The sequence below is a fragment of the Alosa sapidissima genome, chromosome 17 (assembly GCF_018492685.1).
Source record: "Alosa sapidissima isolate fAloSap1 chromosome 17, fAloSap1.pri, whole genome shotgun sequence".
NCBI lineage: Eukaryota > Metazoa > Chordata > Actinopteri > Clupeiformes > Clupeidae > Alosa > Alosa sapidissima.
In genome coordinates this window covers 21,009,725-21,026,607 of record NC_055973.1, presented here as the reverse complement: position 1 = coordinate 21,026,607, position 16,883 = coordinate 21,009,725, and the positions used below count along the sequence as shown (strand labels likewise).

Below are 16,883 nucleotides of genomic sequence, written 5' to 3'. Positions count from 1 at the left end.
GAGAGAGAGCAAGAGCTTCAGACCTCCCATCATGTGCTAGCGCAGTAAAGATCCATCACGCTGAGCATAGCGAGGGCCACCTCGACCTCCTCTGTGTGTGTGTGTGTGTGTGTGTGTGTGTGTGTGTGTGTGTGTGTGTGTGTGTGTGTCTGTTGGCTCCCAGGGAAGACAATCCCATTAAATCACTGGCAGCCCAGCCGATCCACTGGGCCCATCGGGTCCACTGGCACCAGGCCCACCTCGCAGCAGCACCCTCTCACACACACCCCTGGGCAAAAATCTGCCCGCTCATCGGGACCAACATACTCCCGGAGGGGTGGGGTGTGGGTAGGTGTGTAGGTACACAATACACCAGAGGGCAATATGTACATGAATGAGCAGAGGGACAAACACACAGTGAGAGACAGAGAGAGAAAGTGTGTGTATGTGTGTATGTGTGTATGTGTATGTGTGTGTAGGACTCAGGCTTGTTCGCACAGGCGCCTTATTTATAATAAACAGAAGTGAAGATTAATCTGCTCTCTGAAAGCAGAAGTCCTTCCTAAGGCCAGTCTGAACTTCAGCACTCAAACTGGTCCCCCCCCCCCCCACACACACACACACACACACACACACACACACACAGAGAGAGAGAGCTCACACTGGCTCCAGCAGGCCCAGACAACACACCACTAATACCCTAGATTAAAGGGAGTGTCCTCGAAACACAACACACCACATTAGTGTGGGCCGTACCCTTCACAATACCTGAGCAACCGACAAGAGTGTGTGAGTGTGTGTGTGTGTGTGTGTGTGTGTGTGTGTGTATACATGTGTGTGTGTGTGTGCTTGCGTGAGTTAGTGTATTTGTGAGAGTTTGTGTGTATTTGCATGTATTTGCGTGTGTATGCATTTGTGTGTACGCGTGTGTTTGTGTGTATTTGCGTGTGTGTGTGTGTGGATAAAAAAAAAAAAAAATTTCCATTCAGAGCATCCAACAGCTGCTGTCAGAGCAAGGTCCTCCCTCAGTCTTCATGTCACAAACTCACACACTGTAAACACATGAACACATGCTATTTCACACACTGTACACTGGGATGTTTTGATTGCAACTCAAGGGCAGGACATCTACCTTACCTAGACCATCATATCTTTGCTTTGTCATCTACCTTACCTAGACCATCATATCTTTGCTTTGTCATCTACCTTACCTAGACCATCATATCTTTGCTTTGTCACCTACCTTAGCTAGACCATCATATCTTTGCTTTGTCATCTACCTTACCTAGACCATGATATCTTTGCTTTGTCACCTACCTTACCTAGACCATCATATCTTTGCTTTGTCATCTACCTTACCTAGACCATCATATCTTTGCTTTGTCATCTACCTTACCTAGACCATCATATATTTGCTGTCACCTACCTTACCTACCCTAATATCCTTGCTTTGTCACATACCTTACCTACCCTATAATATCCTTGCTTTGTCACCTACCTTACTTAGACCATCATATCCTTGCTTTGTCACCAACCTTACCTAGACAATAATATCCTTGCGGTCACAGTGAAGAGCCAGAGCTTTGTCTTGAAGGAAGACATAAAGTGAGTGCTGTCTGGGTGACGCAGTAGCCACTCCTACAGCTTGTTAAGAGCCTTGCTGACATTTTCTTGTTAGTGTATATGATACAGCCAGCAGTGTTGCTGTTGGTAGGTCTGACGAAGAGAGGCTGAGTGAATATTCATGCTCAGCCCAAGGAGCACCATAACTCATGTTAATGTTTCCGGAGCCCCAGGGGTTTATCTACAGTGCATTAAGGCGGCATGCTTCTGTTGCATTGCTAATGAAGCTTTCACTGGTGTGGAGCATTAAAGGTGTGGGTTTTTGAACATTGTAACATAAGATTCCGTTCCGCAACAATTCAAGGTTCTAAAACTCGATGTTGAATTCAATGAACCCAGATATTCTTTAGAACATTCATTTTCCAACATTCCTGTCACACCGGTGGGACGGGACACCTTTAAGGGTGAATATACATTATATATATATATATATATATATATATATATATATATATATATATATATATATAAAACTCGGATTGGTCCGTGCAATTGGTATCTGTAAGTCGCTAGGGGTAAAGCAAGTAGGTGAAGGAATGCCTTGTTATATTACCAAACTAGCCGACGTATTTGCACATGTATGAATGTTATTTCATTGCTTTGTAAGCTTCTATTATGCTAAATTCTCTAAGCGTCTTTATACTTCAGGTGAGGGCATTCATTCAAAGATGATGTAATGTTTTGGAGGACAACACACCGCTGTGGTAGCATGATCTCCATCTGGAGATGGACCGGGGTAGAAATGATCTGCCCTCAGGTAGCCTTCAAGTACAGCATGAGGAATATATTACTACTGCGGGAGCAAAGTGTGCAGTGCACTTAAGTGTTATATGACATCATCATGAGTGACTCAGTTGCAGCAAAACATACTGTTGTGTTTACAGTGTTGCTCCTAGTTACCAGGTACTCCTCGCATTCACACGCATTCACACACACACACACACACACCTTACTTCCACTGAACTCGGGACTACAGGCGTGGCCCTTCAGTCACCTTAGAAGGATGTAAAAGCTTTGTTCACACACACCATAAGGGACCGGAGGGGAAGGGGAGGGGCAATCAGTGGGACCGGTGTGTGTGTTTCTGTGTGTGTGTGTGTGTGGGGGGGGGGATACGGTTCCAGGGAAGACGACCTTTTCTTCCCTGGAACCGTATCAAGAACATTTGCGTCCAAACAAATTCATCTCAACATGACTCAACACGTTACTTCATATCCCAGGCCTATAAGTGGCACTGTTTGTTACAGAAATTGACCAAAGCTTGCGCGCTGTGTAGGCCATACAACAGACAGAGTAGGCTACGACAAAACTGGCTAGTGCAAGGAAACCAGAATTGTTTGTGTGGACTTATAGTGAACTGTCAACTGTAGTCAATGGTAAAACTAATAAACTTAATTTTCACGGTTTGTGAAGGGTGCAGTCCCGTCCTTTATTTGGCTAACGCAGGTAAAAATAATCTCCTTTACTTTCTTTGGTTGTAGGATAGTCCGCGATTCACATTAGTTTTGGTTATCACCGCAAGTGCAAAGGCTAGGCGTACCCAAGTTCTAGGCTGTTCCGTCGCCACATTTATAATATTGCTATAATACCTTTGTTAGTAACAGTCAATACTTTTGCTTGCATCAAATCGCGCATTCGCATTTAGTGCACATCTATAGGCTTAACATGAGTTCTAAGCGTCTTTGTATGCTCATATCTGACTTCACTATGAATGCATTTATTTATGTTGTAAGTCATGTAAAATAAATGAATGACACCGGCACTACGCACAAATTAATGTAAACTTGCACGCACTTCCCTAATAACTTAAGTTCTCTCGAGTCACTGACAGTAGCTAGAATGCATAAAAAAACACCAGGAAAAACAGTGTTCAGTCCACCAAGTCATAAGCTATCGGCGCTGCGCAGCACCAGTTGTGATATTTATCCTACGGAGTGTAATCGTAGGTAATGTCATGTATGAAAACTAGTATTGTTAGGCAATACTATAAGTGTCCAGGGCAGCTGAGGTGTGGCGATGACATCATCAATACGCAAGTAGGATGTGCGGTTTCGCTGTCCAAACGAATTCAAAAGGGCTACGGTTTCAGATTTTTCCACTCTGGGACCAGGTTTCAAAAAAGTGCGGTTTCGGGCAGTGCGTTTACAGGATTTGTTTGGACTCTTCGCCAAGACGAAGCAAAACCTCTGCGTTTAACCCAAAAAGCGTCTCCGTGTGGACGGGCCCTAACTCTGCTGCGATCTTCATTTGCACACTGGTGTGAGCCTTTCTTGGGCCGAGGAGTCTCTGTGTGTGTGTGTGTGTGTGTGTGTGTGTGACTGCAGTGGTGTGGAGAGATCATGATGTGTGTGTGTGTGTGTGTGTGTGTGTGACTGCAGTGGTGTGGAGTGATCATGATATGTGTGTGTGTTGTTCCTCCATAATCCCATTAGAATTTCATTTATTATTATTTTTAAATCGATTTTTATTTGAATATTTAATGCTCAAATTTGGCCTATTATTAATATTTACTATGCATCTCTATACACTGTATAAACGGGCTTATGCATTGCCAATGCCACGATCAATGCGTGGTTGCCTTGAAGAAAAAAAAAGCACATCCGTGATCTCCGTGGGTGCATCTTTCTGCCATTTTTAGATTGTGCATTAGACATGACAAAAGCATTTCGATTTCACATTTCAAACTCCCAAAAAAACACATTGGAATAGTAATTTCAAAATTCGATTAGTATTGATTCTTTAAATATTTGATTTATAATCGACTTCGGAAGTTCGTTCCAACAGCCCTAGTTGTGTGTTTGTGTGTTTCCTGAATATTTTCCACACATCATGATGATGCATACAACCACAAAGCGCTAAAGGAAAGTATACAGCAACAACAGGCCGCTTTTTAAAAAAAAGGACCTTGGCTTGAGCCAAGCCTCTGATACTACCCACTTTCAATGGTTGCTTCACTTATTTTCCACCAGCGTGTGTCTGTGTCTGTGTGTGTGTCTTGGTCCTAGCGTCAGAGGAAAGCACTGTAGGCTAGAGTGACTAGTAGAGCTCTCTCATTAGTCAGCAGGAGGCCAACTTGACTCAGCACAATAACAAGGCACAGCTGCCGAGAGCCATCTCAACAATCACACACACACACACACGCACAACAACTAACATCAGTCCAACTCCAAAATATAGCCTACCATTCAAGGTCTGAACATCAGTTTTAGGTGCTATAGTTTATAAATATTATATAAATAGTTTATAAAATAGATGCAGGCTAGTTTTATATGATACGAATTGACAATGCAATAAAATACTAACAATGTGTGCGACAAATGTATGTAATGCGTTCCGAGAGTCATGTTGAAGCTTTCGGCTCAGGCCTGCACATCTCATAACACAATCGCAATATGAACCACAGCAATTATCTAAATCACAAAAACTATAAATAATCGTTCATCTTGTCATATTTATGATTTTTATAATCATGTCATCTTCTCTGACTATGCCACTTCTGATTGGTGAGCATGCCTAGTGCGTGAGAAGCTTAGCACTTCTGATTGGTGAGCTTCACAGAGCGTTTTTCGACCAACCGAGAAAGCATTCTTGAACGCGTTTTTGAACCTTGGTGCTATATATCAATTCCCGGCTTCCACGGTTTTGCCCCCAAGGCATTTAAGCTCAAGTTACTCCGGGGACAATGGCCCTCATGACATGTTGCTCTAGATAAAGTTGTCTGCTAAATTAAGAAATGTAAATGTAATCTAGTGAACCAACCTGCATTTCCACCAGTTTTGAACAGAACCAAGGATGTGTCCTCAACAACAGCTGTTGCATGCATAAATAATAGTTCATTAAAAGAGGAGGATGATATGATGGTTGCCCTGTAAAAACTGTAGAAATGATAGTTAACGTCTGCGGTGTAGTGCTAGTTGACTGTCATGGCAACAGTTGATACCATACTTTCCCAACTATCAGCTGAGGTTTATGCATCGATTTAGCAAAATCACACACTATTAATATGGTATTAATATGTTTTTTTTTTTTTTTAACATAATACACCGTCCTGCGGTTTTTACACAATGCAGCTAATACACGGGAAATTACTGTACAGAGGGAGAACTCCGCTTTTATCCTTCTCCCCTCTGAACGGTAGAATGACACGCCCACCCCAGCTTGCAGGAAAAACCCACTATTTTTAGTTCCAGCTCTGAACCAAAGTGCCACCTTCCAAACGGTTTTCTCGAAATGCTGCGAATGGTTCAAATGTTGGTTCACGAATGAGAACGGAACCAGTTTTCTGTCGGTGGAAAATGGCAAACAGTCAATCTGGAGTGCTGTGCTTCACATAGAGACATCTGGAATATTGAACTGAATCAATTTATTGGCATTCAAAATTCATATTGCAAATCTAGTGTTAATTTTGTCACCTATTTTTAATTTAGTCTTAGGACGAAATGTCCTTTTTAGTCTTTGTCATATTTAGTCATTCAAATATAATTTTTGTTAATCAAGTTTTAGTCGACTAAAAGTCTCGTAATTTTAGTCTAGTTTTAGTCAAAAGAAAACTAAAGGTATCTTAGTCTTAGTCAGTTTTAGTCAACACATTTTAGTCTTTTTTTTTATAACAAATTATTTCTGATTACCATTTGAGTCAAATAGTGTTTCACACATCTCAATTTTCCAACAATATTGTGTGTCCACAGGGCTACTCGTCTGTTATAATTACTCATTCTGATTTTTTGTCAGTCAGTATGTTTACATGCACAGGTAGGGATTTGACCATAGACAGTAAAAGATTTGACTGGACCACTCACATATTCGTAGACCAGTGTTTCTCAAAGTGTGGTCTGGGGATCACTGGTGGTCCGCAAGCTATCCCAAGTGGTCCGCGAGCAGACGTGGTAAAATATAATATAGATGAGTTGTTTGCAATATTGAACCAACTTGTATGTAAAAACAGTTCTGCAACACTGTCTATGTAAGATATGCCAGTTTAAATCATACAGTATGAAGCCACACAATAAGCAAAGTGCAAAGACATTAAGCAAGGTGGTTTAGTGAGCAGGCCTATTGTGTAGACTAATTATAGGCTACTGTTGAAGTAGGTCTAATCTTTTTTTTTTTTAGCTAGGGTTAGTTAAGTGGTCCTGTAACTGAAAAAGTTTGAGAAACACTGTCGTAGGCCAAAGTATTAAAGTTTTACTCCGCCTCACTAGATGGTGATATGCACCCAAACACAACACATTCCCCAAACAGACTTCATCTTAGCCATAGCTAACTGGCTAGCGAACTTTCCATATTAGCTTACTTGCTAGCAAACTTTGCATCATCAGTCATAACTAGTTAAATAGTTGACATTACATGATTAACATTTTCGTATGGACATTCTGGGGGATGTTAATTTGTATAAGAGAAGCTTCAACTTCTGGGTATGTAGTATTGTAGCATAAAGCTTAGGTAGTTAGCTTGCTAACTCTGGCAGAAATATCCAGTGTTCTTGTTCCATGTAGTTTCATGTTGCAGCCACAGGGTTGCAGCAACAGCACGTAGACTAGCCTACAGGAAAGCTGTTGCGTATGAACTCATTCGGAATATTTTGAAAACGTAACAGCTAGATATTCTGTCTTCTCATTTTGTAGACGAAAATGAAGAGAGATTTTATCTTAGTTTTTATTTCATGCAAAACATTTTAGTCTCGTCTTTTTTCGTCAATAATAATGCATCTTAAGATAGTCTTAGTCAGTGTTTCAGGACATTACTGCCGTCTCGTCTTAGTCATGAAAAAAAGGTAATTGACGAACATATTTCCTCTTGTCTCGTCTGACGAAATTAACACTACAAATCACAATTAGCTATTTACCCCAAATTATGCAGCCCCATCTCACTTCCTGAGGGTTGGACAAGATCTCTCTCTCTCAGCAGAGGATGTGAAACCCTACAGAAGTCCTGCAATGCTTATCCTCTCATAACCTGGCATTCAGAAGCCAATAATCTTCTCTCTCTCTCTCTCTCTCTCTGTGTGTAAAATAATAATAATATTTTTTTTTATTTCAGGGAAAAAGGATGAGGGGGATGACCTGATCATCAGGAGCAAAACACACAGCCTCTGTGTGTGAAGAGGAGGGCCCACGTACAGCTGACAGGAAGAGCATTGTGGAGCCACGAAGGAACAAGCTCAGCATGAATGCACTTAATCGGGCCGCTCATAACTCTAATGGAGGGATGGCAACGTTAGCAGCAGACACTGCACCGAAGAGAGGGTAGAGAGGGGAGCAGAGAAGAGAGGGGAGAGGAGAGAGGAGAGGAGAGGGGAGAGAGGGGAGGGGAGAGGAAAAAGGAGAGAGAGTAGAGGAGAGGGGAGAGGAAAGTCTGAGCTCATCCCGCCTGCAGCACCGAACCTGCCTGGGCCGAACCTGCCTGGGCTTTACAGGCTCTGGACTACAGCATAAGACAAATACAGACAAATACAGAATCACATCTAAAAAGCAGACCAAAAAAGACTGAGGCATTGCTTGACTGTGGTCAGTTTTCTTCAATCCTTTCTGTGGTATTGTATTATTCACAGGAAGACCACACAATGCCCCTGACTGGATCAGGACTTCAAAACATCATAATTTACTGGATCACAACTCACTCAATCAGCCTCGAGGGAATGGTATCGCTTCCATTTGGTAAGGGACAAACACTGAATGACAAGTAGCCCAGTTCTCTCTCTCACTCACTCACACACCCACACATCCACTCACACACTCTTGCTCGCTCTCCATCATCTCCCTCCCCCCCTCTATCCCCTCACTGCATAAGAGGTGCAGGTTTCTTCTGTGCCCTTACAGAAGTTCAGCGTGTCTCGGACGCAGCAGTGAGTAGCTGGGCTCATCTCAGTGGATCTGTCAGCCTGAATTAGTTCAGGTGGGAAAACTCACTCTCCACACAGTCTATCCACTCGATTCAGCCAGAGAGACAGCGTTTGTGTGCACGTGCACACACGCACACACACACTCTCCTGTTCTTCAAGACAAGGCAGGCACATCAACTCATTCACTAATTTCTGCTAAATCAGTCTGAAGGAAAGACGCACAGCCCAATCGCTCTCTCTCTGCCCTCTGTCTGAGGTTGTGTACAAACTAATACACTTACTATCCATCCCTCCCCCTGCTTTTATGTCTGAGACGACAGACATCGGCTAACTAATTTACCTCTATATCTGTCTGAGACTACACACATACACACCCCCTTCAACAGCCTGAGGCAGTATAGTGCCGCACCTACCTAGCCACGCACACACACACTCTCTCACACACACACACACACACCAATGCCACTCTTAAGTACCAGCTGCAGGTGCAGTCAGGGTCACTGAGGCTGAAAATCACATCCCACCATCACTGACGTGACCCGCAGGCCGTGAGCTATGTCTGTGTGTGTGTGTGTGTGTGTGTGTTTTCTCTCCTCTAGGGTGGATGGGTGGATGGATGGAGAAAGAGAGGGATGTGTTCAAGCGCAGATCACTGATCTATTAAATCCTGATGCATGCGGATGATAAAATGTAGGGCATGTTGCATCATTGCATTTGCAATAAAATAAGTGACTGTCCAAAAGCAATGCGACTGTCCAAAAGCAATGTGTTATCTTCATAACATCACTGACCAAAGTTATCTTCAAAACATCAAATCAAAGTCTGCTTTTGCTGCATCCTGAGGCACAGCATCTCTTTCTTGAAACTGTCATTTAGGTTAGCACAGAAATTCACACTATTTGAAAGAAGGATTAAAACCCTCACTCTTTCCTTTGATGTAACCATGCATGTATTTTTGTCTGTATCTGGTAAAGTTTGATCACAAAATGTTCCAAGAAGGCAGATGCAGCACCAGCAACAACAACATGACTCATAAACAGACATCCCAACTTGTAAGTCAGATAGCTCTCCGGCTGCCGCTGCCTAAAGGCCACAGAATTCCTAAGGGACGCTTAACCCATCTATTACACTTGATTATATAGCACACAGACAGGGAGACTACTGCAGGGTTGGTCTACTGGTTTGTAGTCATGTGAACAGGGATGACACGGTTTAAAAATCACAAACTCACTCACCTGTCAGTGATTGTGGGCTGTGTGTCACTCATTGGGCTTCCGTATCTACTTTTCCAGCGGTTTACATCCAATGACCATCTTCACAAACATGAAGCAGTGCACCACTTTCGCTGTAAGGTATCCCTAACATCCGACAATGGTTACGTCCGTTCCTTCGTATTTAAATCGTCCTCAGTTGTTAATGAGCAGAAATTGTGGAATAAATGGCAAAGCTCTGAATGTGCTATTCAGGATTTTTAGACAGGTGACTTTCGTGTCCGTGCGTGCTGGTATTCGGTTGCATTCGGCAGCTGGACATACGTCAGAAATGCAAAATGAACAAGTCCAGCTAGCTAGCAAGCTAACTAATCAGTGGAGACAAAGTAACAAAATATTAATCAGTTGGCAATAAAACACCGTTTGAACATAACAAAATATAAAAATCACAACTATAAGTCTTCTCTCGAGCAAGAGGAAATAAATAGCTGGCAAAAGTAAGCTTAATTTGCGGTAACTAGTTGGTTATGTACTGTCAATTCTTCATTCCCTGATAATCACGCTCCCGTCGACGCCGTTATAATACTGGCAACACCCGCATTTATAGAAACCGAATGTGCTTTGATCGTTTCCAAAAGATACAGTGTAAATTGTAAGCGACTTGAACCTTCAGTCAGCAAAAAAGTCATTAGCGTAAAAACACGAACTACACACATCAAGTGGGCTAGCTAACGCTTCACGGGACGCGTCTCAAATCAGCTGAAACTGGACATTTGTATGCTCCTTCCAGTCGAATTCATACAAACGTGGCCACTGGGATGCTTCTCCAGCAGTCTTAAATAAACACGCTACTTGCAAACTTTCCACCCAACTGGACGTTTTGCGGCTAGTTTTAGCAACAGCTTGCTGTTGTCTTCCTTTTCTTTTAAAGATACATCGATAAATTAACTTAATGATAACGTTAGTTGTTTCGCTGGGTACTGTACCTCGCTAGTTTGATATCACAGGGTACCGAATTTAATGAGGGCGAAGGACCAATTCCTCGTGACCATGAGAATTTAAGAACTTTGGCTTTAAAAGAAGGGAGCAACCCTTCAACAGAAAAGTCACAATTATTCCAACGAGTCGACGCCAGTAACATTACACCTCTGAATGGAGTAACGAGGCCTCTGAAATTTTAGGAGAGCTAACAGTTAACCTAGCGAGCTAGCAATAATGTTAGCCTAAGGTCTGGAAAATGGAGAACCTTTCCCCCAACCAGGCGTCCCAAACGCGTCGAATTAAAACACATCGGTTTTACGATTCTTTGTAGATTCAAAGTCCCCTGAACTAAATCAAACAATCCTGAAACTAAAGCACGGAAAATGCGTGTTTCACTGCAGTAAAATGTTTGTCAGTATCCTGGTTTGAAACTTTGCAACAATAATCCCAAACTCCAAATGTAACGTTAGCTAGCTATCTATTAACCACATCCATGAAAAGCGTGTTTTCCCACGAGAATTCTCATGTAAACGGTCTTCAGGTTGTTCTTGTCAGATATATGCAGAATCCAGACGTGTGCGTTGCCTCAAAAGTCCTTTGATCAAAACAAAAGCCCCCAAAGTTAAAACTCAGCCGTCTGATTGCTCCGTCTCCATGTTTTCCGAATTGGGCCGTTCTGACTTGTTTTCTGTGGAATCTGTTCACCTTCAGCCACTGGCCGACTAAAAGCTAGCCAGTGCTACAAGTTAGCTCCGCTCTCTTAAAGCGACATAAATGTATCGACTATGGACCAATGGCCCCACTATATACAATCTGGAAATACATAGACAAAGCTTACGCGTTCGTTTTACATAATATTAAAGTACACGTGTGCATAGGCTGTGTTATGTTTAGTCCACGTTCATGTCTGTTTCAGCTACTATCAATACATATTGACACGTTGACCAAAGTCTATATCATATTCTTGTATTTTAGTAACATTTTTTGTCAAATATTTACTTTTTTTGACATGGTGCAACTTTGCAAATTCATGATTGTTCCTTCCTTTGTCGCCGACAATAAACTTAAAACATACATGTAGGCTAAAAGGTGTAGCCTGTATTAAAAGGTGCATTTATTTGCAGGCCAAACTTGTTTTACTTTGATAACTGCAATTATATCGTCATATGTTTAAATCTCTACCTACTGTGTAATTTAAAAAAGTTGTCAATTTGACATAGGCTACTGCTGGGTTTGTTGCATTTCATGAAGAGATAATCAGAAGAAGATGTCTATTGCTGCATATTATCAGAGCCGTATATTATTATTCGTGTTTGCCATCTTGTGGCCTGTTATATGTACTGCACTTCATTATCCGCTTTGCTGAGTAATCCACGTCCTTTCATTTGATTAAACCCTGGCCTGTTCACACTAAATAGGCCTGTATTGACCAGATTGATATTTCACTCAAACACACACAGGGCTGCTGTTCCATGTAACAAGACCCACACACTTTTGCTGAAGCACTGTTGTGAAGATAGACAATCACTGTCTCTCCAATGTCCAGAAAAACACAGTACCATTCTGTCATTTTCCTTCTTCCACTCTCAGCTAGCACACATACATACACACACACAGACACACATACATACACACATACGCGCACACGCACACACACACACTCACCCACATATACTCAAACAAAGAGAGAAATTGATTTCTCCAATGACAAAGCCATTGTGCTCTTTTTGTAATGCAGAACTTAACAAATTCTTTATTCTGCAAGCTTTGTTTTTACAACAATCATAAGTATTGCTATATTAAAATTACAGCATCCACAATCACTTCCATATTAAAAAGGCAAAAATGTCTACTTTACTAGTAAAAACAGTATTCAAACATCTTTCAAACAAATTTTGTCTTTTAGAGAATTATCTTGAGGACATTCTACATACCACATAATTAATAGTTGTCAAACTGCATTAATTAAAGTTATCAAACATTGTCCTCTTGTACAATGCATTGATTTCCCCCAACTTTAAATGACAAGTACACAGACCATTACATAAAACGTATCAGTGTCTGCTGTCATAAGCACAACCCCTTTTATAGCATTTTACTCTGGACCGGGTCCAACTTTGATCTAGCACAAAGCAGCCGCATCAGGGCCAGATCAGGGCTGGATCAGGAGTTCAGGACCCCATCAGGGCTGAATCTCAGCCAGATCCGCCCTAAACTCGGCTGTTCGGCAGGGGGGCAGCTGAGTGCTGTGCAGTGGCGTTTTGAAATGCAGTCTGGCACGCAGTGGGCAGTCTTATTTGTAACAATGTTGAACTATGGCTCATTTCTTACTGCTTCACTCATTCCAGTCCCCAGACGGACGGACAGAAAGCCCCAGCCAGTCACTCCAAGGTGCAATCTGGGCTATTCAGCAATAACATGGCCCTCATCATACATGCTTCTTTATATCTGTCTCAGGAAACATCAGGCCATGCATTGTCCACAGATTTTTTTCAATTATCATCATGTTATTTAAAAATGTCTTTCTTTCTTGCTCTGTTTTTAAAATGTCTATGAGGAAATGGCAAGTGGGTATGTCCTCAGTCTGTCTTTGCGTGCGGCCCATTGGTCTCGATCGGTTTGTCTTTGGTCTTAGCAGCCTGCCCTCGCACAGTCCAGCGGCGGTATTTACGCACGGCAAACCGGGTGATGTCCACCATGAACACCCAGCTGAGCACGTACATGGCCACACCACTGCACTTGATGATGAACTTGGGGCGCGGTGAAATGAGCTCGCAGTAGAGCATGTTGGCGCCCACCACAACGCGCATGAACACGAAGAGCAGCACGAAAGTGACATCCACAACGTCGCCGAGCCAGCTCTCGTAGCGGCCCGTCTGCCGGAGGAACCAGCGCGCCTGCAGCAGTGGGTTGGTGATCTCGCTGCCATAGAGCACCGCGCATGCCTCGATGCCCGACTCGCCAATGCTCAGTGTCAGGATGATGCCCAGAATGCTGATGGTGTGGTGCGCCAACATGACAAGGCCCTCCGTCTGGAAGTAGATGCACCAGCCCATGTCAAACAGGAAGTATCCCAGGCTTATCACCATAGCACTGGCCTGCAGTGGTGTGGTCTTTGTACCTGGGAACCATGATCAGAAATAACAGGACAAAAAAATTGAAGCTCAAATGATATGGTTAAAAAATAGTGCAATTGTAGTTATACAGTTATAGAACCAGAAAATCCTTGTCCTAAATGTATGCTGTAAATATCCACTAAGTATCTACTGATGTCTGGAATAAACTCATGACATTCTGCTAAAGTTCTTATAATCAATTTGAGATGGTCGAATGCTGAGAGGGATTTATAACAGATACACAGTACTGTGCAGCATATAACTGAGTGTGTGAGACTGTTCCCAGAGGACAGCAACCTCTGACTAAGGACTAAGGTTGCTTTTACACTGGGTCCGTTTAACTGGACCGTACCCAAGTGTGATCACTCCCCCCCTAGCCCTGACCCAGCTGGTCTACATTTTTGTTTGCGGACAACATTTATGTCATAAATACTAGCTTATTTTTACCAATATCGCTCGGCAACGTCGCAAAAACAGCAGTTTATTCCCTTGTTTTGAAACAGATAGCATTCCCCAGACCCCCGTTTCCTAGCGGACCCTGGTCTGCACCCGGTCGGTAGACTGCGTTCACATTAGCAAAAATCACCGAACCATTGGTCCAAACTAACTCATGTCCGGACCAAACAGTCTTGTGTGAATGCTAAGAACAGAATAGAATAGAATTAAATATAATAGAATAGAATAAAATGGTACTTCTTGGCAGCCCTGGCATGCACATGGTCACCTTCCTAAAAGTATTTTTTTGACAAAAATATTTTTTTGCCTAAATCATTTTTGGTCAACTTTTTTGTGTTTTCTGAAAAAAAAAAAAAACTTAAATGCCATTATTTTAGAAAGGTGACAACATGTTAATAACAAACAGAAACGAACAAAGCATTTTCTAAAGCTAAGCATTGTATTAATATAAAAGCGAAGCAGTGTATTAGTAGACTTGTCTTGTCTTCAACTATGAGTAATACTTTCAGACTTTTTTGAGACTTTTATACAAATGTCCACACTTCACCAGGTCTGGAAACCAATATTTCATGACTCCATATTCTCCCAGACCTGCATGATGCATCTGTCCATACCATGATGCCTGCATCTGCCCATACCATGATGTCTGTAGTGGTCTGCATGTCTCTGCATCTCACCTGGATGACTGAAGGGCCAGGGACCGTCCACATAGCCAATGTAGGCCGTGATTCCCACTGCCAGGAGTCCATGGGCCAGAGTGACCAGGCGACAGTTCCACTCATATCCATGGGAACCGTTTGAGTGGCAGAGAAAAGCATAAAGGCTGATCCATCCCACAAGGCACAGAATCACTCCGACTACAAGGAATGTCATCTCGCTGGGACAGACACAATACACTACTTTAGAATTCACTCAGAAGGCCGTAGCTCACAATCTAGCTCAAATACACACTCATAGTACAACAAACACACTGTGCCTAATAATGGGCTAACTAACTACCACACCTATTAAATGCAATCTAGAAAACATTCCTTCTGTATGACTCTCGAAATTCCTGTACCTTCAGCTCTACCCCACAGTAAATGAAAATGCCCACTCATAGACTACCGCTTCCAAATGCTCTCCTGAATAATCCTATGTGTGTACGACAGCTTAGAGTTCTTCAGTGAAAAGTAACAGGTCTTTCTGTGGTAAGTGTTTCACAGTGAGTAGGGAAGATCTAAAGTGAATGGGCTGAGGGATCCTGGGTATTGGGAAATAAGGCAGCTGCCTGACTACAATGTCAAAACTAGTGCAAAAGTAACTATGTTTGGAGCTTCCGCCTGAGTCCACAGGGAGAACAGACAGACAGCACTGAACTGAAACCATTTATTTTATTTTCAGTCTTTTTCCATTCATTGTCTTTGCTAGGATATAACTATGGCCACTATAACAAAACATCACTATCATGATTTCATAGTAGCAAGTACAACATCAGTGTATGGCACATTTATGCTATGTTTTTACATAATAGTGTGTGCACTCCTACGAGGCAAAAGCTAAGCTCTGGACTTCAAGCATAGACTACAACACACTCCATTTATTTTACAAACAGCACAAACAGTTCTTACATAACAGTGAGTATGGTAGGCTACAGTGTAAATAATAGGATTGTGGACAATGGAACAGGTTAGGCTACATATCACAAATGTTAAATTCATCAGATCAACAATTAAAGTGTGCTAGCATGATAATGGTAGACTGTCACAATTGTCCCATATATTTAAGAGGTCTTTCCATATCTGAATTTGCACATGGGTAAAGAAGATAGGCTTAATTATTTATTTCCACCCATACGGAACAGAATATTTAAGAGGTAGGCTATTGCACCTCAGGAATTTAAGTCGATAGCCTATTATAACTGCCATACAGGCTTTCACAACATTAAACAATAGCCCATTTGAGCATGAAAGCGTTGCCTACGCTCTAAAACATCTCATTACATTCACCGCACAAGGGAATGTTTAGATGCGTGGCGAACTTACCTGAACTATACAAGAACCACCGTTCCATCGGAGTATCCGGATAGATGTATTCACTTGGTCTGTCCACAATAATGATGTTGTGACACTAGGATCCTCGTGGCACCAGGGCCTGTTGGAACGTTTAAACCGAATATAACCTCAACATCCCCCTGTAGCCTACGTCTCACGCCTCAAGAAAGAAAGGCACTGTCTGAATTATTCTCAAACAAACAACGTCTTCACGGAGACAGGACCCAGTGCTCCACATAAACAAAAGCGACATTATTCTCGAAGAATCATCAACGATGTCTACAAAGAGAAGAGGGTTGTCTTGTTTCCAGGCGACAGATGCTCCTGTCATCCCAGCTAGGCGCGACGCCTGCTGGTCCGGTTGTGGAAAGACATGCACGTCTTTTATTTGGAATTCCGGCAGTCCAGTGGCATGAGGCATGACATGACATGACATGACATGAGTTTGTAGGTCACATCACATTACGAACAGCTTAAATGTCACCTATTGTTCACTTTGTATGGGGACATTTAGTCATCTTTAACTGACATGGAATGCCAGTTACAGGATTCACTTTTGATGACATGTAACTATAGGCTCCCAAAAAACACAGCTAGAGACAGGGCGAGAGGAACAGTGATGACAAATGGTGGCCTATGGAAT

At 42.4% G+C, this 16,883-nt stretch overlaps 3 protein-coding genes across 7 annotated transcripts in view; all 3 read right to left on the bottom strand.

Moving 5' to 3' along the window:
• Positions 1 to 11,380, bottom strand: part of arhgef12a (Rho guanine nucleotide exchange factor (GEF) 12a) — a 66,023-nt gene extending 54,643 nt beyond the window's left edge. For 3 of the 4 annotated variants that reach the window (XM_042067032.1, XM_042067034.1, XM_042067035.1), the window contains exon 1: positions 9,679 to 11,379. In XM_042067032.1, coding sequence (XP_041922966.1) covers positions 9,679 to 9,710 — 32 coding nt within the window. In that variant the 5' untranslated portion in view covers positions 9,711 to 11,379. Of the gene's footprint in view, positions 1 to 9,678 lie in introns of all 4 variants that reach the window. The other variant, XM_042067033.1, reaches the window with a different exon arrangement.
• Positions 2,536 to 16,883, bottom strand: part of LOC121687882 (out at first protein homolog) — a 35,137-nt gene continuing 20,789 nt past the window's right edge. The window contains exon 5 of the transcript XR_006024445.1: positions 2,536 to 2,550. The gene's annotated coding sequence lies outside the window, so the exon portion shown is untranslated. The remainder of the gene's footprint in view (positions 2,551 to 16,883) is intronic.
• On the bottom strand, positions 12,937 to 16,609 carry LOC121687883 (TLC domain-containing protein 5-like). 2 transcript variants are annotated; one of them, XM_042067037.1, is made up of 3 exons: positions 16,232 to 16,609; positions 14,885 to 15,084; positions 12,937 to 13,756 (listed from the first exon to the last, which is right to left on the bottom strand). In XM_042067037.1, exons 2-3 carry the CDS (start codon positions 15,078 to 15,080, stop codon positions 13,215 to 13,217), a joined length of 738 nt encoding a protein of 245 aa, XP_041922971.1. In that variant the 5' UTR covers positions 15,081 to 15,084; positions 16,232 to 16,609; the 3' UTR covers positions 12,937 to 13,214. The 2 variants fall into 2 exon arrangements, with proteins under 2 accessions (XP_041922971.1, XP_041922972.1); XM_042067038.1 differs by lacking the exon at positions 16,232 to 16,609 and adding an exon at positions 15,268 to 15,889.